Source organism: Sander lucioperca, chromosome 4 (genome assembly GCF_008315115.2).
Source record: "Sander lucioperca isolate FBNREF2018 chromosome 4, SLUC_FBN_1.2, whole genome shotgun sequence".
Classification (NCBI taxonomy): Eukaryota; Metazoa; Chordata; class Actinopteri; order Perciformes; family Percidae; genus Sander; species Sander lucioperca.
Window position 1 is genome coordinate 15,663,832 of NC_050176.1, and position 21,951 is coordinate 15,685,782.

Genomic DNA, 21,951 nt, shown 5'->3' on the forward strand with positions numbered 1-21,951 from the left:
AATTTGTACTTAAGTACAGTACTTGAATACTTGTTACTTTCCACCACTGTGTGCAGGATATAAAGTAAACACTGGAGAAGCTAACAAAAGTTGCTGGTAGTTACTGAGTAATACACATCTTTAGCAGTATTTGTACTGTAAAGCCAATATTTTTTTTTATTCAAAAACAACAACAACAACAATATTTGTGTGGCGAAAAAGTATATTGTTCATAACAATAAAACAACCCATTTTAATGCATCAATGAAGACAATTCAGAAACTGTGCTTCAACTCCACCTTGTGGATTTTGTTTTTGTAACTACAACGTGAGGTCAGAGTTAAAATATGACGCAAGCACGTACGCAAACTACAGACACACAACTAGTTGGACTTAACGTAGCTAGTTGGAGGGAGCATTTTGTAAACGAGTTTGTCTTAATTCGTTTAATGAATGAATGAATGCAATTATCTGATCCGAAAGAACTTCAGTACGCGAATAGTTCTTTTTTAATAACCGGTGAATTGTTTAGCCCGGAATAACCACACAAGCTGCTAGCTAGCTAGCTAGTTGTTGATAAGTTAGCATGTTAGCTAGCTGACAGTGTTAGCCCCGTCGGTGGCATGCTATGGATGCGTTTAGTATAGTTGCGGATGAAGTGGCTTTGGAGGGACTGGATGGCATAACTATTCCCTCTCTTTGGATACGACTAGAAGATAGAAAGCCCAAGTTCCCCCTCAAGCTCGACGACTGCACCAAGGAGCTCATCTGGAAGTCACTTATCAGCAACACCGACCTGAAATTCTATCAACTCCCGAAGGAGAGACAAGATATTGAGCTGTTTGACAGGTCAGTTTATCGTTCTGCTTATCATGACAGGCTCAACCCAATTTTTAATAAGATTGTCATAATGATAAATAATTTCCCACTTAACCCAGAACAATCTCCAGGTTATTCAAGATAATCCACACTGTAAACATTTTTAGTGGACTATTTTCTTCCAGAGAAACACTCAATTAGCAGTTTCACAGGCCCACCCATCTTTAATTAATGCAGTCTAATACAACAGTCCTGCAACACATCACACCATAATAAAAGTTATAATGTCAATCAATGTCTTAGTCTGTTTCAGAGATATGTTGATACAACGTTATGGTCATGTTGGAGACTGCAGTTTGTGCTGCTCTTGTAAATATGTACAGTATAAAATCCACACTATCAGAAAGACACACTATTTTTCCAAAAGTATGTGGCCATAACTTGTGGGAACTGGGTACATTATGGGTTTACGAAAAATGTTTGATATGGGGTGTATTAAGAAAGACATTAATGTTTCCGGTGCCTTTGTGTCATGTTTTATGGGTTTTCAGGTATAAAGACATTGACCCAGAAACAGGCATTGAAAAAACACAGACGTTTTCTGACACACGTCAAGACATCTACCCAGTCCATATTATTCTAGAAAACAAGGATGGGATACAGGGCTCATGTGCACTCTTCAAGGAGAGGACGGACATCACTGAGAATGTCCGCTCCAAGACCCCATTACTCAACTTGCAGGAGGCTTTGGAAAGGTGAATGAAGAATGAATGTAAATTTATTCAACACCTATTCACTTTTTTCACTTCAAAACTAAGACATACAATATCAAAGACCACAAAAAAGTTATTCGGTTAATTAAAATGTCTATTTAATTTAAGAGTTTGGTGCAACTGTAGTTTTGTCCTATGTTTCATATTTCATATTTTCATCCTTCTCTCTTACCCGTAACTCCTCAGATATGGCCGAAAGCTTGTTGTCGTGGCGTCTCAGGTGCTGCGATTCAGGACCCTCATTGGAAACGAGAGCGATCCTGATTTGAAACTGAATGACGACTCTTACTGTGTGTTGGAACGAGTAGGCCGAGCTCGATGGCAAGGAGAGCTACAGAGAGATCTGCACGGATGCTCTTTTAAGTAGGAGACACCTACAAAATCATAAAGCACAGTGTCCTCTCTGCTCTGTGTTTACCCTGTGTTACACGCAGCGGTTTAGGTGTTCACTGTCTAACCGTCAGTGTTGTCTTTCAAAAGGATCGACGCTCGAAAGTTGCACTACATGAGGAAGGCTCTTGTCAGACATGGACTCCTCAGCATGCAGTCTTATGTCGCACGACTAAAGGCAGGATCACAGTCAGGACAACAGCAACACTCCATTCTTCTGCTGCTCAAACGCTTCCATGTAAACAGGTCTGTTGATGGTCTGTGTCTCAACACTGTTCTGCTATTGTGCACATATAGAGAAGTCCGTGGGGGAATAGTTTGCTCTCCCTTCTTTAGTCTCTAATTTGTTAAGTGAAGTCAAACCTCAATACTTTTTAGTCATGCTAGGTGTAGCTTTAAGGATGGCAATGTCGACCTGATGGTCTGCCAGTCACCCACTTTGATGCTGAAATATCTCAACAATTATTCAATGGATTGCAGTGACATGTTGTACAGACATCCATGATCCCCAGAGGATGAAGCCTAATGATGATCCTTTGTCTTTTCCTCTAGCGCCACCATGATGTGACTTTTGTGGCTTTGTGTGAAATATCTCAAAAACTATTGGATGGATTGCTGTGAATTTTGGTTCAATGAATTGTGTCCTGATGATGAATTGTAAATAATTTTGGGGATCTCTTAAAGGTCCCATGGCATGAAAATTTCACTTTATGAGGTTTTTTAACATTAATATGCGTTCCCCCAGCCTGCCTATGGTCCCCCAGTGGCTAGAAAAGGTGATAGGTGTAAACCGAGCCCTGGGTATCCTGCTCTGCCTTTGAGAAAATGAAAGCTCAGATGGGCCGATCTGGAATCTTGCTCCTTATGAGGTCATAAGGAGCAAGGTTACCTCCCCTTTCTCTGCTTGGCCCGCCCAGAGAATTTGGCCCACCCATGAGAGAGAGGCATCATGGCTTTCAAACGAGCAAAGTGGCCAGAGTGGCAGTTGGTCAAGGCCACACCCCCACCCTCCACCTTGCCCCCCCCCTCTCCTCCTCAATAGCTACAGACACAGAAATGGCACATACTAAGGAAAGCTCATTGTGGGACTGGCTCTAGTGGCTGTAATTCTGCACCAAGGCTGAATTTCGGGAAAGAGACTTCAGATACAGTATTAGGGGACCACTGCGGTCTATATAAAAGCATTCAAAGAGCAACATGTCATGGGACCTTTAACTCTTCATCTAGTTCCACCATTTGACAAGAATGTGTCAATACTTTGGTTCTAGACCAAATGGCTGCAAATGTAATGACCTACCCATCAGCTTCAGCTGTATTTTGTGTTCGGTACTAATTAGAAAATGCCAGCATGCTAATATGCTATACTGAGATGGTGAACATAGTAAACATTAGCATGTTAGCATTGTTATTGTGAGCATGTCAATGGTTGCATTTAAAGTTTTCAGTTGAATGTGTCTTTTCTCAGCCATTGAGATGCTACTTTAAGGCATACTCTTTGCAATACTGAAAATGTTCATAAGGAACAAAGCCAATGCTTGTTTACAAATGTAGTATTAAGATTTTGGCGCACCCCTTGAAGAAACTTCTTTAACTCCCTCTGCTCTTTCAGGAGGACTAAGTATGACATACTGATGGAGTACGTGTCCAACTTTCTCCAGCAGACGCCTGGTCAGTTTTCCACTATGCTGACACTCAAAGAACTACTTGTGAGTATCTCTCTGTGAGTGTCTGTTGGTGTGTGTGTGTGTTTGTCTTCTCTTTGTGGTAACTGTGTGCTTTCTTGCAGAATGTAGATGAAGGTACTTTTAAACGTGTATTTCAATACATGCGATCTGCCAAGTTGGTTGAGTATTGCCAGTTCCCTCTGGAGGACTTAGATCCCAGCGCCGGGCCCTGCACCAACAAAAAAGGTAATCTATTTGATATGGTAAAAATACAATACAATCACTAATGACATTTGTTGATTTTTATTATCGATATTAGTAATTGTTATGGTAGGCAGTTTCTTATTTGACAGCCCAATTTGAAATGTGCATTTTCCCATAATCATTTCACTTTGTTCTCCAGGGAATAAAGTGCTTGTGCGCTGTTTGAGACTGTTAAAGCCGTACGCAAGAAAAGGTGTCGCTGAGGATGACGACGATGAGGACGAGGACGAAGAAGATGATGGTGGAGCGAGAAGAAGAGCTCTCCCTTCAGAGGGTCGAATCATGGAGAACGATATCCTGTCACAGGCCTATCACATTGGTAGGTTATCTTACTGTCCATATTTACAAAACAGATTGCAGGGACACTGTGCGTCAGTTAAATAAAATGGAAATTAATTTGGCAAGGCTTCATTATTAATTCTTGCCTGTGTCCTTTTTGGCTGTAATGCAGTAATATCCTGTGGCCCAAAGGGAATCCCCCAGACGGGTATCGGGTCAAGGATGAACGTCGGTAAGCTGGAATCTCGTATGATCTGCCGCAGGCTGGAGAGGGATGGAGTGATAAAGGTAAGACCTATGCTGTTAATACAACGTTTCTCTTGCCAACTACATACATTTGCTCCCTACCAAAAATACTTTTTCTGTATGTACTATTTCTTCCTTTCAAAAACTGCTTAAAACTGCAGTGAAGTCTAAACCAGTGAAGTCTGTTAGACTCATTTATTTGCAGTTGGAGAGAGTGGAAAATATCCAACATAATAGGATGTTAGTTTGTAAATGCAATCACGTCGGCAGCAGGCTCTCAATTGTCGGATATGTTTGGGCTTCCCACCCACACACCACTTCCACCAGAGGTCAAGCACCGCAAAGAAAACTCCTCTGTACAATGCTGTGATAAACAACAGAGACCTGTACTACGAAGCAAGATCAAAATGCCCTGGATTTATTTCCATGTTCACATGTTTATTTGCGTGTTCACATAAAAGAGGCGGTGTTTGCACCATGTGACCAATCGCAAACATGGACAAGTCTACCAAAGCCGCATATTTTACACAAGAAGAGCAAACGATAATCCTACAGAAATAAGAAGAACACAGAAGCGGTTTACAGACAAAAAGCAATACAGTCGCTGCTTCCTAACCCAGGAAGGAAAGCTGGCAAAAAATAGCCGACGCTGTAAGTGCGTAAATTACTAAGACTTATCAATATCACTGCCCCATCAGTCAGGCGCAAGATCTGACCATAATTACTGTGCATTCCATAAACTGTCATTGCTGTAGCCTATTCTTTTTAGATGCAACCCTGGCAGTCAAGCGATCGTGAGAGCAAATAAAAATTAAATATAAAAGCATATTCCTAATTCAAACCGATTTGTGGCATTGGCAACATATGGCTCAAGAAGCTGACAAAGATACATAATTCCCTCCGCTGATAATCTATATCTTTAATAAAGATATCCATCAGGGAATGCCAACGGGGTTTTCAGTCTTTAAATGTTTTAACTTTTATGAGCGCACCTCTCTCTCTCCGCGCACCGAGCTCCACTGGATCTTTTAAGAACGGAGACGCCATTATCAATGGAGTATTGATTGGTCAGTAGGCGGTGCTTTAACACCGGTTGATCTCTAATCTCCAACATAACCTGCTCCCGATACACAAAACCCTGGGTTGAACCTGATGTTACCTCGGTAACCCCAAATCTTGCTTCGTAGTACAGGCCTCTGGTCTGATTGAATCAATGAAAGATTGTTTAGTGTCAGTTGGGAAGCTTGTGGATCTGTTTGTTTGAGTGGAAAATAGTTTGTTTATTTTGTTTGTGGTGAACAATGGCAAGGCAGCTTTATTTGTATAGTACATTTCAGCAACAGGGCAATTCAAAGTGCTTTACATAAAACATTAAAGAGCAGTTAGAAAACGATTAAAAAAAAACAAAGCAAATTAAAACATCAACGTGCAGGTAAAAATGATAAATAAAAAAAAACATTTCTCCGACCACAGGTCCTTATCTATGTCACACCCGCGTTGGAGAAATTCTCAGAAATATGTCCGTTATCTGTTCAAAAATACCACTAGATAAAAGACAAGAATAAAATTGACAGTGCAGTATAAGAAATTAAAAGAGCTGAGAGATAAAATACGTGAATAAAAGTTACAGTGCAGTATAAGAAATTAAACATTAAAGGGCAGTTATAGAATGTCAAACGGTGTCATCAATGCAACTTCAGTATAACAAATGAACAGTTATTTAAAGAAAGGCAACATCAAAAAGATAGGTATTTAGGGACAATGGGCAATATACATGCAGCAGTAACATTTTAATCTTGGATAAGGCTGCTAATGCTAATATAGCAGTTACCTTATGTAGGTCACTCTTACATTTTTCAACTGAGGAGCAAAACATGCCCTTTGGGAAAAAGATCCGGTTATGCCCTGTTCATACTAATCAAATGAACTGGACTTTGTTGTCAGACATGAAAGCCCCCTTCCCTTACGGCATTATATACAATTTAATTTAATTTTTGATTTGTTACCTGCTGAATTTTGTATAAAAATATTTGCAGTACAATTAATATAAGAAGTCTGCACCTCTTTCTGCGCGTGCACCCCCCCACCCCGGGTCAGCTACCACCACAAACAAAATCTAATTCTGTGGGAAACACTGAAATATGCTTACATTGAGTATGTATCCAGTATGACACCATAGCAGCCTCAATCTGAGTCAAGACAAAGTATTAGATTATACAAAAACTGAGCATTTTAGTAATGTAGTATTTCATTCAGGGCTATTTAATTATATTGTAAAGGGTTTCCATTTTTCTGGTCACTCATCGTTTGTGTGTAATGTGTTTTACCCTGCAGGGATTCATGGAGGACGAGGGTCGGCAGAGGACTACAAAATTTATCAGCCATCAGTGTGTATTGCTGTAAACTAGTGTAGCTTTCTACATTCTTACTTTACCACCACATCATATCAAACACTGTTGTATTGCTCACTTCTCATGACAGATGCTTTGGTGTGAGTGATAAACTCCAACAGTTCGCTAAGGAGCAGGAACGGAAGAAGCTTCTTTACTCTTCAGCACCACAGACATCAGATGCTGCGCCGCCCACCCCTAAAACACCATCAATGTCTACAGCAAAAGACAACTCCAAAACTCCTGCAACAAAGAAGAAAAGCAGAAAGAAAGAAGGTAGCGGAGGAAACAAAGATGCAGAGGAGGCTAAGCAGACGTGTGGCGATGGAGAAGAGGATACAGCAGATGAAGGCTTGGTTGGAAAGGGAGGGGAAGCAGGAGGAAACGGAACGACGGCAGGGGAGAACAGTAGCGTGGAAACTAATAAGATCCCCATCGTACAACTCACACCAGCTGAAAGTGAGTACTCATTAAACCTTTGCAAATTTCATAACAGAAGTTACTTTAAAAGGACTTTGTGAGCTAAAATTCAACTTCATAACTGTGACCTGTGATAATCAACGTGTTGGTTTAATAACTCTATGTTGTTGTCCAACCTCTTCACTCAGGTGAAATTCCTGCCTGCAGCAGCTCCGCCACCAGTGTGACACCGGACTCAGTGTCCCCCACTCCCACAGCAGGTAATTTGCAGAAATGGGCCTAAACACACTACACTTCATCCAAACTACGGCAACAGTCAAACGGGAGATAATCCTCTGTGGGTAAAGCAGTCGCTTCATCTCTCGCTTCGTCTCTTTCCTTTCTGTCTTTTTCTGTGAAACAAAGCTGCTTTCAGGCGCGGTCGGAAATGTTGGTTTCCCCCCCGCCGCCATCGAAGCTTTGAATATTCGCTCAAAAAAAAGCTAAAAAAAAAATGGTATTTGGTACAGCCTTAGTTTGTTTGTCAATTTGAGGACCCCTCTCACAATCGCATAATCAAGATAAAAACATTGACGATTGCATCTTCAACAAGTTGAGAAGATGTCAAGCCCTGAGGTGCCCTTGAGCAAGGCCCTTAACCCCAACCGCTCCAGTGGAGCTGCTCAGTGGCCAGCAGATCAGACTGTGGTTGTACTGGCCAGCTTCCAGGTATGAATGTGGAACTGTGTGAATGTGACAGGTCGTCGTTGCAAATGAGAAATTGTTCTCAATCGACTTACCTGGATAAATAAAGGTTAATAAAAAGGTATGTAAGATACATAAGCCCGAAAATATGTTATTCTTATTAACTCGGACAGACCAGTCATTAGTCATGAACATTACTTTACAATGTTACTACAACCAAATCTAATCTAATTTTAACTTTAACTTTAACAGAGAATGAAGTCTCTCTCTTGGTCACACGTTGGATTTTACCTTAAAAATGAGCTTGTGATTAGCTATGAATGGCTTATTAACCATACAGTCATCCACTGTGCTGCAAATGAAGTGAATGGGGCATGTGCAGAATGTGTTCATTAAATAATGTAACTATCCATATGCCATCGACTGGCTCCTCTTTGATGATTTGAATGAATTATGTTGAGAAGATGTCAATGTAACTGCAGTTTGGGCAGACATGATTTGGCCCTATTTTGAGGTCTGACTGTACCATCAATTAATATTTCTATCATCTAATCATATCATGACAAAGTTATTGAACTATGATATATGTTGATATCCTGGTTCAAAGTTCACATGGCTTGTTATGATTATAACAAGTTAAATTGCCACAAAAATCTGCCACAGTATGAGATAAGAAATACTTGAGAATATATATTTTTAAGCTTGAATTCTGCTATTAAAACAACAAACTATTTCAATCAACGGGACAAGCATTGTTTTAACTTTCTTAAGATTGAAGACGTCATTATATACAGGTTCATATTGACAATAATACTTTTTTTTTGTGTTAATATTAATGCATATCGTCACTCCTACTTGTCTCACCTTTGTCTGACATATCAAAGTGTTGCCAGACCTGATTTATAGTCAACAAAAATTTGACAAACCTTTGTATCATTGTGTGATATTAGGATTTCTACAGTCTTTTTCCACGATATATATATTATATGTGTGTTTTTCCTTTGGTCTGTTCAGTCATATTTAATCCAGACTGTCTCTTCTATCAGAACAAGTTCGAGTTGAGGACGAAGAATCCAACTCAAGTACTGCCAGCACTTTGCCTCCGAGTGAGGATAATCCGGGGGAGAACAACGTTGTGCTTGTTAAAGATGTTTGCAAGCCGCGGGTCAGTCTGAACAAGTTGCTTTCAGTGTTTCTCGTTTCACTGTTTGGTTCCAGCTGTTTGAGATGAGTGCGAAAAGCAGTGGTGGAATGTAATGAAGTACATTTACTCAAGTACTGTACTTGAGTACACATTTGAGGTTCTTGTACTTTACTTGAGTCTTTTCTTTTCCTGCCACTTCCTACAACTTCCTAATATTGTACTTTTTACTCCACAACATTAATCTGGCAGCTTCAGTTACTAGTTACTTTTATAGATTAAGATTTTTGCAGACAAAACAAACATACTTTATAAAATATGTTTTACTATAAATTAAACTACTAAGTACAGCTGAAATGATTAGACGATTAAACACAGAACTGCTTGGATCGTTTCCAGTTTCTAAAATGTGAGGGTTTTTCTGCATTGAGTACTTTTAATACTTTAAGTACATTTTCCTGATGATACATACATACGTTTACTTAAACCTACATTGTGTAATTTTTTGAGTTGGTTCTTAGCAAAAACAACTTTGTTATTTTCACAAATATGTACTCATTCATGTGTAATTACTTCCACCAACTAAGTATTCTCGTAAGCGTAGAATCTGATATTCAGAATCATTCAGAATACATTCGAGCGAGTCGCTCGAATGACGGCAGCCATGTAGCGCCTCCATCTTTAAAATACATTAGCCAAAGAGGGACATACCTCCGCCTTTTGCCCTTTTACACTCAGTGGCACCGTGACGAATGCCAGGGGGAGATTACTTGCCAGGGAAGCGAAAAAGAGAATTAAAACGACAACGCGACAGGCAAAGCAACAAGACCAAAGTTAATATTGGAGTGGCTAGAACAGCTGCATGTAAACGATGGAGATACTAAGAGCTAATTTCGGGTTCGGCCACCGTAGGAGTTAAAATGCGATCGGAATGGGAGGGGCTAGAAAGTAATATTCAGTTAGTTGTCATATACAATTTCACCGCTAGATGGGAGAAATTCTTACACAATGTAGCTTTATGTAGCATTTGCAATGCAGGACTTTTACTTTTTACAATGTGGTAATAGTACTTTTACTTAAGTAAAAGATCTGAATTCTTCTTCCCACCAAGTAACAGTTGAGTTCACCCCCTTTAGGTGAAAAGAAAATACAAAAGGGCTTATGAGAGATCTCATGAGACGTACCGCCTGCTGAGGAGGAAGAACCTGATCGTCGAGGCTGTCCGAAACTTCAAAGTCATCGAGGGTCTTTTCCCGTCAGTTTGTCTTCAATGTGATCGGTTAATTTCAAAGCATTTTAATCTCACAATAAGAGAGGGAACCCAAAATGTCAACATCAACTATCTTTTCTCCAGGCTACAGAAGATAATCAATGACGACGAGAAGCAGGACGGATCCAGCTCAAAGTGTTGCAGGAAGACTATTTTACGTCTTGTCGACAGTCTGTCCAGAGAAGGCTTACTTAAGGTTTACAAGACCACCGTCATACAGGATGGAATCACCAAGAACGTAAATAACACGCATCACACCTTGATGGTTATATTTTCAAGCCTGTAGTCATTTGGAAGTCGTTCATTGCTTCCACTGCCTAAATAAAACTACTGACTGTTTATCTAAAGACTTTTAAGTCACCTAGCTGATTTGAAAATGTTGTAACTGACTCGGATGAATTTATTTTTTTGTGATATTTTTTGAAGTAGTTAAAAGGAATAGTTTGACATTTTAAGAAATATGCTTGTTTGCTTTCTTGCTAGGAACTTGAAGATAAATTTGAGATGCAACTGTCAAGTTCTTCTAGTCATAAATCAAAATAATACATTAATATAAATTGTGAAAAAAAAGTGTACAAGGGCTTAGAACGATATGATGGAAGTATATGATGGCCATTATCATGCTCACTTATGTCTCCTAAGTTGTCTCCCAATGTTTTGGTCGATGCCATTTGTTACGCAAATTTGTTGCAAAACCATTTTTGCCGCAACATTTAAGAGGTTAAATGACTACTGCTACTATGTGAGGAATTATGTATCTGTTAAAAATGATGCCTAATTGAATGTATTGTAAATAATATATCGTAATACCTTTTAATCAGTGTATCATACACAGTCATGGCGAGAAGAAAAGAGATCCTGCCTTTTGTTAATTGTTGACATTCTTCCTCATGCAGGTTGAGATGGTCGTTCATCCTTCCGTTCAGCCCAAAGATGACGCAGTGAGCCGAGTCATTGAACAGGTCCGCTTCAGAATCTCCAGCTCTTCCGCAGCTGTGCGGTGAGTACACAAGAAATACTTTTAAAATAAGTGAATTAGTCTGTAGTATAGAGCAGGAACGTGTCTTTTACATTACATTACATTACGTTACATGTCATTTAGCTGACACTTTTATCCAAAACGACTTCCAATTAAGTGCTTTCAACCCTGAAGGTGCAAACTCCAGACAACAAGTAGTAAGTGCAAGTACATTAGCTTTAAATAAGCAAAACTACAAAGAGACATATGAAAGTGCAGTTTCAAGAAATTGAATTTTTTTTTAATTTTTTTTTTTATGTTTATCCGAGGTGTAGTCGGAAGAGATGCGTTTTTAGCCTTCGGCGGAAGATGAGTAGGCTTTCAGCCATCCTGATGTCAGTAGGGAGCTCATTCCAGAATTTAGGAGCCAGGGCAGCAAACAGTCAGGATTTCGCTGAGTGATTAGTTGTCCTTTGCTGTGATGTCTTGTATCTTGCTTCTTGACCAAGCCTTCTGTTCAGCTTTGTCTTTCCTTTCTGTCCCTTAGTCTGCAGCTCGCCGAAGAGAATGCCAAAGAACAAGGATCAGGGTCTGACGAGACGAACAGCAGCCTTTCTAAAGCCCAAAAAGGAGAGAAGAAGAAGAAAGACCAGTTCAAGCCCATGACAGGTTCTGTTCCACTGCATATTAGAAGAGCAGCAAAATGGGAGGAGATACTTTGGTCAGCATGGAAGTCTGGGGGGCTGTTTGTCAGGGTCACAAAAATACCAAACTGTTGCCACGAATTCAGGTCCCAAAGAAAAAGAGGAGTTTTGGTTAAAAATTTGGATTTCAGATCTTGCCGCTTTGCCCACTTTGCTGCTCTGTTTAAGTTTCTTTTTGACTGTATTGATATCCACAAGATCAGATTTCATTCTCCTCTAAATCTTTCGCCCCTATTCATGTTTTTTGTTCTTCATCTCTATTTTTATAGTTCGGGGATTGGGAAAGACCTTTGGCTTCCAGCCTAAGATGCATCGCCTGCGTCTTGTTCATAACTTCCTCTGGTACCTGATATACGGGCACCCGCTCAGACACAACTCCGCTGACTCCCACTCGACCGGTATAACACCAGCAGACATGAACAGATTTGATCCTGATGCCAAACACCCAGACAGCCACGAGAAACAGGATCTGAAAGACTCTGTGGACCCCCAAGCTGCAGATTGTAACTTGGATGTGGCATCATCCGGCGATGAAGAGGAGGAGCTGAAGGATGTATCAACACCTGGTCGCTCTCAGTCTCACCTGAAAGGTGAGAGAGCAATGAGCCGACCATTTCTGTCCTGCATACTGTTAGATATAGGGAATAAAGGGATGCAATACGTATATTGTTGTTTTATCTATTGGGATAAGGTTGCTCTTTCAGAGTAGGTTTTATAAACAGTTTCCCAACTAACCATCTTGATTTTTTTTCCCTGCAATCTTCTGCCTGTCTTTGATCAGTGTATGCTGATGAAGAGTCATGGAAGAAATTCATACCTCCTGTCCGTGTGCACAAGGAGTTCGGCAGCGGCTGGGCGAGGGTCGGCGACCTGCTCCTCTGCCTGCCTCTCTCCATCTTCATTCAGGTCATACAGATCAATTATAAGGTGAGGAAATTGATTTTGTTTGGTTTTAAAAAGGATGTTCTGCAGTTCATCCCAGTTACCTTACTTCTCACGGACAGCAGTCAGTGTCAGATGTACTGTTAAAATGTATTCATAAATATAAGATACACACCGCCTGTTTCCTTATAGTGTTCAATAAATTCACTGTAACTAAAGTTTGAGGCCTCAAATCACTGAAATTGGTCTTCAACCAAAGAAATTATAAGTCACCTAAAAGTCAACATTCAGGCCAATTCATTTCTTTGTGAGATTAAAATGTACTTTGCCTGCAGATTTTACATTTAACTGATGAATTTAATCACAATGCAGTCTCAGTCTGCTTTAGACTGATTGTTGGAATAAACAAGACATCTGAAGACGTCATCTTTCACCAGCCAAGTAGACTTTAATTGTTAAATGTTACCTGCAGGTGATATACACTCAATGTCCAGTAATATTAGCTAATTCAGTCTAATACCACAGTAAGGCAATTCATCCTCCCTTTATAAAGGTTTTAATTTTGTTGTTTGTTAAAAATAGTTTTAGAGAGTTGTTGATTCAACTTTATTATTTTTGGTACTGTTGAACTGTATTGAGTTATACTAATAATAAGATATTATTCTAATATTTAGCCTGTTCTCATTGATAAATAAATGGGGGTGGACAAATTAGAACATATACAAATAGGTGGACCTAATAAACTGAATATAAATTCCATTATGCCTCATTAGACATTCATGAGCTCTTTTTGATGGCCTATTTCTTATAGCACAGCTTGCAACACATGAAGAAAGATACATTGGGTACATAAAACCACATTTGCTGACTTGTGTCCACAGGTGGAAGGACTGGAGGATTATCTCAACGACCCTGTAAAACAACACCATCTTATTAGAGCGCTGCCTGCCAGAATGAGAAGACAGCTGCTCTTTAGACGGTGACTTTCTTTCTTCCTTTTTTATCTCTCTAAATCACAGTATTCCTGTAATTCTAAATTGAGTGTTTATGTTTTTTTTTTTTTTTTTGTTTGTTTTTTATATATATAAGGAAATACATATTCTCATTTCATGAGAACCTGCAGAAGTTGGTCTACATGGGTCTGCTGCAGTTTGGTCCTGTGGAGAAATTCAAAGAGAAAGACCAGGTATACACAGTAACCACATCAAGTTTGTCGATGCTACAAAAACACCACACAGAAAGAAAAGAACCTTATCATCTGACTGCTGCTCTGATCCCTTCATAAATCACGGCATTTCTGTTTGAAAGAAGGCCAGAAGACAAACGTTATTGCTGATTTTTTTTTCTGCAATGCAAAACATGATAAATGTAACCGTTTTAAATATTCACAGCGTGTTTCCCCCCCGTTTTATTACAAAACCTATGTAGAGCTATACAAACATACAAGTAACCTATAGTTCAGCAAAGTTTCAAATAAAATAAAACAAGACAAATTCATCTTAAAGCAAAAATTACAAACAATATAAATTGATAAACCTAAAAGGGGCTTATTTATACATCAGATGTTTGTGCGGGTTTAAAAAAGATATTTGTTTGATTTTTTTGTTTTCTAATAAAATCAATCAAATAAAATTGTTAGTCAAAAAAATCAGGCTAATAGAGTATGAGAAGATGACTTTACAAAAGAAACCAGAAGTAGAAGTAGGGGAGCAATCAGTATCTGTAGTTTTAAATAAAGCATTATTATCACATCAAGAAACAGAAGCTCTTTATTTGGTCAGAGGAGATCAAAATGAAGTAAATTCCCTTTTTTTATTTGTCTCATATTTTTGTCTCCATATCTGCACTAATCCAGGTGTTTTTGTACCTGAGGCGCAATGCCGCCATTGTTGACACCACCAACGCTGAACCTCACTACTGGCTGGTCACAGAGTCACAGGACAAACCATTTGAGAGGCGCCAGTACACATTTAACACTGCTGAAGATGTAGAAAACTACTGGTTTGACCTGATGTGTGTCTGCCTCAATACACCACTGGGTACATGCACACACACACACACACACACACACACACACACGGCAGAATCACTCACAGCACTGGCAATCATATGGAAATGTATTAGAGATGCACCGATTAAATTTTCTAGGCCAATTCCGATTTCCGACTTTCTTTGAGTTAGGCCAGCGAATATCGATTTTAGCCGATTCCGATTTATTTTTTCTAACCACTTTACAGCACACACAAATATTTATTTTCTATCTTTTCTTTAATAGAACATTTTGCACAGAACATAGAACATTTCTTGAACAGATAATGGATCACTATAAAATAGAACTATATAAATTACTCCTGGTGTGGGAAATTAACACACATCTAAAGTGCAATGTTAGAACCATTTCCTTCTTTTCACGTCCAATATCCAACTAAAAAAATGTGATTTTGGTTTTTGGTGTCGTCCCTTCACGCCCTACTTTTTCCTTGCAGGTGTTGCATATTGCAAACTTGTTATGTTCTGCACACACGCTGAAGAATTTCCAAACAGCTGACATGTTGCAGGTTAATTCACGAGGTTCCCTACATGTTCAAGAATAGTGCAGACACGCGCTTCACACCGCGAGCGGGTACGCGCGACACACGGCGGAAAAGTTGAGAGAAAAGAAAAAGAGGCTGTCACGTCCGTGTGTGCGTGCGTCCTTGAGAATTGTAACTCGTATAACTTATGTTGTCAGTTAATTGTAGCATTGACCGGCATGAAATCGGCATATGTCAGACTGACCTTCCGGTCACCGGCAGGTCTATTGGTGCATCTCTAAAATGTATATATTTCACTTTTTGAAAATGTGCCTGTCTGTCTTTGTTTGCATTTCTTTAGGGGTAATCCGCAATAAGAGAAATGTCACAGACGAAGTAAATGATCCTTCCTTTGTGCATGAACGCAACGTGTTCGTAGGATTGGCATACCTGCTCAAGTAAGTGGAGTGTGATTCCTCTGTAAGGCAGAGCAAGTTTATTTGTATGCCGCCTCATAATAACAAAGCAATTCAATGTATGATATAAAAGAAACACGATCGCCAATATCAAAAGACATAAATAGAATTGAAAGGATAACAACAGAGTAAAATAAAATGAGACAAATCTAGCAGTAGTATAAAAATTACAGTACAAGATGTAAAGGCCAGTTCATTCAATTAGCATAATGACCATAAATGAAGGTGTCCCTGGCCGTAGTTTGGACAACCCTATGATAAAGGGTCTAAATGACTGTACGTTTTATGACATTTGTGTCACCCTTGCTCCAATATTGACTAAGTTGTAGCTTGTTATTAAATAATACAGTCACTATGAGATAATGAATCAGCTGTAAACAACATGAAGTCATTTAACTTACTCTGCCAGTTCTCTTTTTATGTCTTATAAGATAATCAACTCAAAGCTTTTACCAAAGAAAACAGGTTAGAGAAGTACAAATACAGTTCATCACCAGTGTGTTATAGTAGCACTGATGTATCTGTGTATCTGTACACTCACACACACACACACACACACACACACACACACACACACACACACAGGGGCAGTCGTGAAGCGTGTGACGACGGGTCGATCCCAGGAGACGGTAAAGGAGCAGGAGGTCTGGACTCTGAATTCTTTGCTCATCTTAAACGCAACTGGTTGTGGACCAATCACCTCCTTGCTGTCAAAACGGTATGTAACAGTATATATGTGCATGTAGACAGAGACAATACCAAATGTGGCCTAATGTTTGTGCACATGTATTTGTTGTTTTTTTAGACCCCAAGTGGTTTAGAGGCGAAGGAGAATAAAATCCGACTAAAGAGTCTGCTGAGTAAAAATGCTCTCAGGATTGCGCTTAAAGCTGGTGAGTTGCTGCTGCATAGAACATAATGAATTTTTTTTTTTTTTTTTTTTATTCATTGTGTCATTCGGCAGACATTTATTTAAATAAATGTGTGTGCAACAGGAGCAAGTACTACACCTCGTTATGTGACTGCCAAGCGACCACTGACCGCCAAGCGACCACTGATAGAAACTGTTGAGGTATGAGTTCTGTCAATTTCATTTCTTTATTGCTTCATTATATATTTATATACACTACGTTTTTAGGTGCACCTAGCTAAAACTAATGTAGTCTAATATAACAGTCCTGCAATAAAGGTTATATTGTTCAGTTTTAGTGGAAACTGTTTTGGAGAGGTGTTGATTCAACTGTGATAGTTTTGGAAGATGTAGTTTGTGATGCTGTTAGATTGTACTGTTATGCAGAGAGGTTTTCTTTTATTTAGCAAACCCTCTTTGATATAAATGGGCTGCACAAAATAATAGAAAATGAGGCTACAGACAGTGTTTCTTGTTCTCATATGTTTATAATCAGGTGGGTATTGAGCCTGCTTCCAGAAACCAGCAGGTGGTCGGAGGAAAGAGACAGAAAAGGAAGAGAAGTAAAAAGGAGGTCGTCAAGGCCCCACGCAAGAAGAAGAAAGGTACAGCGTGAGCTTAAAAAAATCACGCATTTGACTGATGGACTAAAGACTAAAGACCACTGACAGATTGTTTGTTTGTTTTTTGCCGTAAAGAGCCCAAGAAGCGCCTGCCTGCCCACGACGAGGCTGACCACAGAGCTTTGAAGAGGATGACCAGACAGAGAGTTTACTGGTCTGTACAGGAAGACTCCCTGATGATGCTCTGCAGTGTGGCCTCACAACTGCTCAACAGCAAGGTACGCACACACAAATACATGGAGAAGTGTGTTGTCTAAATGTGTTGTCGTTCCCAACCTTTGCATGGACCCATGTCTACCAGTTATGGCCAATTAAACCAGATTGATTTTTATGATCTCATGATTTTTTTTTTTTCTTGTTTTATTTGAATCATTTTTAGAGGTAATTAAAAAATTGTGGGGAAAAAGAAAGAATAACATGGATCAATGTGATGTCTTAGAAACTATATTTGGTGCAACATAAATATTATTTTGCTTTCTAAACTTTTAATCATCTAGCATAGTGGCCCCAAGATAAATGTGATTAGTCACAAGATGATTACATAATTGGAAAGAAATTTAAAACAGATTTCTGCTACACAAAATTATGTTTAATTATATTGCAGTTTTTCTAGTTTTTTTGTTGAAATACTGGCTAATGTTATCTCTTTGTAGCTTTTCTCTAATGCCAAGTGTACACAAAGGCATAACCCGAAACAAGGGATCAGTAGAAGACTGGTTTGGAGATTTTGGTTTAGTTTAGTTTATTTGATATGGACATCACAGTAGCATTAGAATTGTAAAGGCCCGGACACACAGAGCCGATAATAGGCTGTTGGACAGTCTGGTGAGGTCAGTGATTCGAGTGTGTTCCGTGTCGTCGTCCGTCCGAGGGGCCGTCGAACCTTCATTTTGGCCGATTTGACATGTATAATCGGCGGGGCGGGCACTGCCGGCAGTCGGACTCAAATGACCCATCTGATTGGTAGAGTGCTAACCCGGAAACGGGAGCGGAATGAGCATGACTAGAGTCTCTCAAAATCTGACGAAAATCTTTTAAACTGACCTTTGTTGATCTGAAATGAAGACAGATTCAGCAACTGCATGGCCTATTTCTCGCTTAAAATGTTTTCAGAAACACGTTTCGGTGAACTATTTTAGTACAATATGAGATCGCCATGACAGTCTGTCTTTGAATTTCCGGAGAAACCAGACCCACGTGACGTGTTCATCCAATCAGCTGCCGGTTTTCATTTTTGGGCGACAATACAGATTAGTGCCGCCTGCTGTTATGGAGACGTATTACGTCTCGTCGCTTTGGTGTGTTCTGAGGCACTTTTTTTGACCAATTTGGGGAGACTGATCAGCCCAACTGCCTATTCTGCCGACGTTTGGCCGTAGGCTCTGTGTGTATGTTTAGTGTTTGTAACGAAACACTAATTTACATCTGTCAACACTTGTCCACACGAGGCTTTTGTCTAAAATGTAGCAAAGCTGTCCGGTGAAAAGCATGTATCTCCGAAACATCATCTTTTCATGTCCCTTCTTTTCGGCTTTGTGAAACTGCATATTTAAGCTAATACAATGTGTTTTGAAATGGTTTATGTAGCCTAAAATGGCTATGCCGGATATTTTTATATGTATTTTTATATGTATTCTATGATATTGAGTAAACAATGTTAAAGGGGTTGCTCGTAGTGATGAATCCACAACTTTCAATTATCAACTGAATCTGCAGCTTCCCAAAATGCCCCAGAAATATGTTTTAAATTGTGACATGAACAGTTACATTATTATAGATGTTTTGAACGTACAAAGATTGCACACCATTTTGATGAACATTAAAAAAAAAAAGTTATGAGCACTTGTGTGTGCTTGTTTGGATCAAAACATCACTGCGTGTTGTTAATGTGTTGCAGCTGAAAAGGGCATTCGTACCTTACTGTCTGGTAAGAGACCTGCTCCAAGCAGAGTTTGAGATATCAATGGATAAAACATCTCTCGCTGTCGGGCGTCGCACACGATACATCCTCAAAAACCCTCAGACGCTTCTGAACTACAGGTAGGTAGACATAATAAAAACACACATTTAGGGTGCCCAGAAAGCTCAGTTGGTAGAGCGGGCGCCCATATATAGAGGTTTACTCCTCGACGCAGCGGGCCCGGGTTAGACTCCGACCTGCGGTCCTTTGCTGCATGTCATTCCCCCTCTCTCTCCCCTTTCATGTCTTCAGCTGTCCTGTCAAATAAAGGCCTAAAATGCCCCAAAAATAATCTGAAACTGTGTTATTCATCAACTGTGTGTTGCAGGATCTGTCTGGCTGAGGTGTACCAGGACAAATCTCTGATGAGACTGTTGGAAGCGAAGCAACCTGCAGATCCAGACAATCCAGAGGTGTCTTTTTGTTTCGTTGATGTTATTGTTGCTCTATTTTTTTGGTTCCGAAAGCTTGAAGTTGACTTACTATTATTTCTTATATAAATATCTCTGCCTGTGTTGTTTTAGGATTGTGGGAAAGCGTTCTCGGAGTATGCCAGGCTGCTCAGACAGAAGTTCAGCGCTGTCTTTCTGGGCGCTCGTGATATGATCATGCCTGACACGAAACATCAGCTCTTCTCGCGGTAAGAAGAAGAAGAAGAGGAGTAGGCGGTTTGATGTGCTGACTTTAGACCAGCAGTGATGGCTGGGTGCAGTTTGTGATGTAACGGCTGTTTGTGTGCTTTACAGGTTTAAGGTCTCGGCAATAGAAGATGGAAGGCGGGTGGCATGGAAAGACGTTATCAGCTGGTGAGGATTCAGTTAGAGTTTCTTCTACTGAATACATTTTATTTAATGTCATGGTCGCAGTTAATTGTTTGCTTGTGTGTGTCCATTGCAGCACAGATGACATTCATGCCATAGTGTTACATAACTTGATCCAGAGCACTCTGGCCATGACCAACATTCAGATGAAGTCGTCAAGATCCTTTCAGGTACGGCCGTCTTTAATTTACTTCTCCGTGTTCATTCAATTTATCTGTGTACCACCTTTCATGAGCAGAACTTAACTAAATAGGGCAGCAGACATAAAAAAAAAAAAAAAAAAAAAAAAAAAAACAGGCGTAGAAACACCATAAAATGTAAATAAATAAGAAATTGAATAAAGTCTGAACAGGAGGTTTTTTTGAGCTGTCCACAGTGTCCATTTGATCTGATTATCCATCCGTCTTCTTTCTTAGACCTTCCACATGTACAGTAAGTATAACCAGGAGCTGCTGTGCCAAGTGTTTGTACAATGCAGGAAGAGGGGTCTGGTCAACCGCCGTCGGGTCAATCAGCCGTTTGGGCCGAAGAAGAACCGAGCGCTGCCCATCCTGCCCATGTCCTACCAGCTGTCCCAGTCCTACTACAGGTACACACATTACTGTGAATACTCAAATCACTTATATTGTATTCAACTAGGATGTCTCTTGACAGACATTATCTAGTTTACTAAACATACCTGGCCAAAATGTATCATTGTAGCATCTGCAAAAGACCATGTGCAGTATTACATTTTATATTGATGTTACTGTAGATAAGCGCTACTTTTTATTTGCAACATTTGCTGTTCAGGGTTTCCTGAAGTGTAGTACACACTACACTAAATATCAAATTTAAATATATAATTAATACATCTCTGTAGTGCAGACTCTGTACTACACACTACACCAAATATTAAATTTAAATAATAATAAATAAATAACCAGCTTTTCAAAATAACAGTTGCAATGTGCAATTTTAAGCTCATTAAACTATTTTCAAAAAAAGTGCTATAACAATTTTACTGGCATTGCTCCCATTATCTTCTGTGACACGCACTTTTCCACTTCGCCCAACAACTCTTCTCCAAAACAAACAGCTCTGAGATAACAGAGCTCAGCCCACAGCTTCACTCACTCCAGCAGATAGTATGCGTGAAATAAAAACAGGACACGTAATTTCACTGTGTGTAACTGCGCTAACTAACCGTGTATTGTGAACCACGTGTAGTGATTAAAACAGCCGGGACATTGAGAATCCACGCGCGAGAGGTGATGATAGTTCCAGTCACTTCGTCATGTATTCACTTCATTGAAACGAGAGAAGAAAGCCTCACTGATGTGAAGAACAGGACAGAGAAACATATATAAATGTTCTCTGCCCACCGTATGCCAACACTCTGGTAAGTCCATCACCCCGTCTCTGCCCGGGCATGCCCCAGCTGCCGCACATTTGTTGACAAACTCCGACGCACACGCAACAGTGAAATGGCGATTGTTCTCACAGACACACACGCGCGATATCAACTGGCTAGTTATCCTCCAGACAGCGACGGACCACGTCTCTTTTTCGTTCTCTCATTTCGGCCGTGTGGCGTGCGTGCCCGCTCGCGACGTGAAGAGCGTCCGCGCTATTGTCCGAGATGCACTTGACGGCCTTTTGTGCAGCGTTTTTTTTTTTTTTTTTTTTTGACGACCTAGTTAAGGCGGTAGGGTTCCCCAGCTAAGGCGGTAGGGTTCCCCAGCTTAGGCGGCCGCCCGAGCTGCAAAGTGCTGCGGGAAACCCTGCTGTTTCTTCACAATAAGA

At 40.0% G+C, this 21,951-nt stretch overlaps 1 protein-coding gene across 2 annotated transcripts in view; it reads left to right on the forward strand.

Annotated features, from left to right (window-relative positions):
- The first annotated feature begins 338 nt into the window (after nucleotides 1-338).
- The window catches only part of LOC116042947 (general transcription factor 3C polypeptide 1), a 34,142-nt gene continuing 12,529 nt past the window's right edge, over nucleotides 339-21,951 (forward strand). For both annotated transcript variants that reach the window (XM_036000862.1, XM_036000863.1), the window contains exons 1-33: nucleotides 339-828; nucleotides 1,350-1,553; nucleotides 1,758-1,934; nucleotides 2,052-2,207; nucleotides 3,571-3,667; nucleotides 3,748-3,871; nucleotides 4,029-4,208; nucleotides 4,341-4,456; nucleotides 6,749-6,801; nucleotides 6,896-7,263; nucleotides 7,413-7,484; nucleotides 8,955-9,073; nucleotides 10,186-10,304; nucleotides 10,404-10,557; nucleotides 11,216-11,319; nucleotides 11,825-11,946; nucleotides 12,251-12,571; nucleotides 12,763-12,908; nucleotides 13,745-13,842; nucleotides 13,953-14,049; nucleotides 14,719-14,902; nucleotides 15,738-15,834; nucleotides 16,438-16,570; nucleotides 16,658-16,745; nucleotides 16,848-16,924; nucleotides 17,259-17,367; nucleotides 17,461-17,603; nucleotides 19,283-19,425; nucleotides 19,674-19,758; nucleotides 19,870-19,985; nucleotides 20,092-20,151; nucleotides 20,243-20,336; nucleotides 20,583-20,755. In XM_036000862.1, coding sequence (XP_035856755.1) covers nucleotides 608-828; nucleotides 1,350-1,553; nucleotides 1,758-1,934; nucleotides 2,052-2,207; nucleotides 3,571-3,667; nucleotides 3,748-3,871; nucleotides 4,029-4,208; nucleotides 4,341-4,456; nucleotides 6,749-6,801; nucleotides 6,896-7,263; nucleotides 7,413-7,484; nucleotides 8,955-9,073; nucleotides 10,186-10,304; nucleotides 10,404-10,557; nucleotides 11,216-11,319; nucleotides 11,825-11,946; nucleotides 12,251-12,571; nucleotides 12,763-12,908; nucleotides 13,745-13,842; nucleotides 13,953-14,049; nucleotides 14,719-14,902; nucleotides 15,738-15,834; nucleotides 16,438-16,570; nucleotides 16,658-16,745; nucleotides 16,848-16,924; nucleotides 17,259-17,367; nucleotides 17,461-17,603; nucleotides 19,283-19,425; nucleotides 19,674-19,758; nucleotides 19,870-19,985; nucleotides 20,092-20,151; nucleotides 20,243-20,336; nucleotides 20,583-20,755 — 4,550 coding nt within the window. In that variant the 5' untranslated portion in view covers nucleotides 339-607. The remainder of the gene's footprint in view (nucleotides 829-1,349; nucleotides 1,554-1,757; nucleotides 1,935-2,051; nucleotides 2,208-3,570; nucleotides 3,668-3,747; nucleotides 3,872-4,028; nucleotides 4,209-4,340; nucleotides 4,457-6,748; nucleotides 6,802-6,895; nucleotides 7,264-7,412; nucleotides 7,485-8,954; nucleotides 9,074-10,185; nucleotides 10,305-10,403; nucleotides 10,558-11,215; nucleotides 11,320-11,824; nucleotides 11,947-12,250; nucleotides 12,572-12,762; nucleotides 12,909-13,744; nucleotides 13,843-13,952; nucleotides 14,050-14,718; nucleotides 14,903-15,737; nucleotides 15,835-16,437; nucleotides 16,571-16,657; nucleotides 16,746-16,847; nucleotides 16,925-17,258; nucleotides 17,368-17,460; nucleotides 17,604-19,282; nucleotides 19,426-19,673; nucleotides 19,759-19,869; nucleotides 19,986-20,091; nucleotides 20,152-20,242; nucleotides 20,337-20,582; nucleotides 20,756-21,951) is intronic.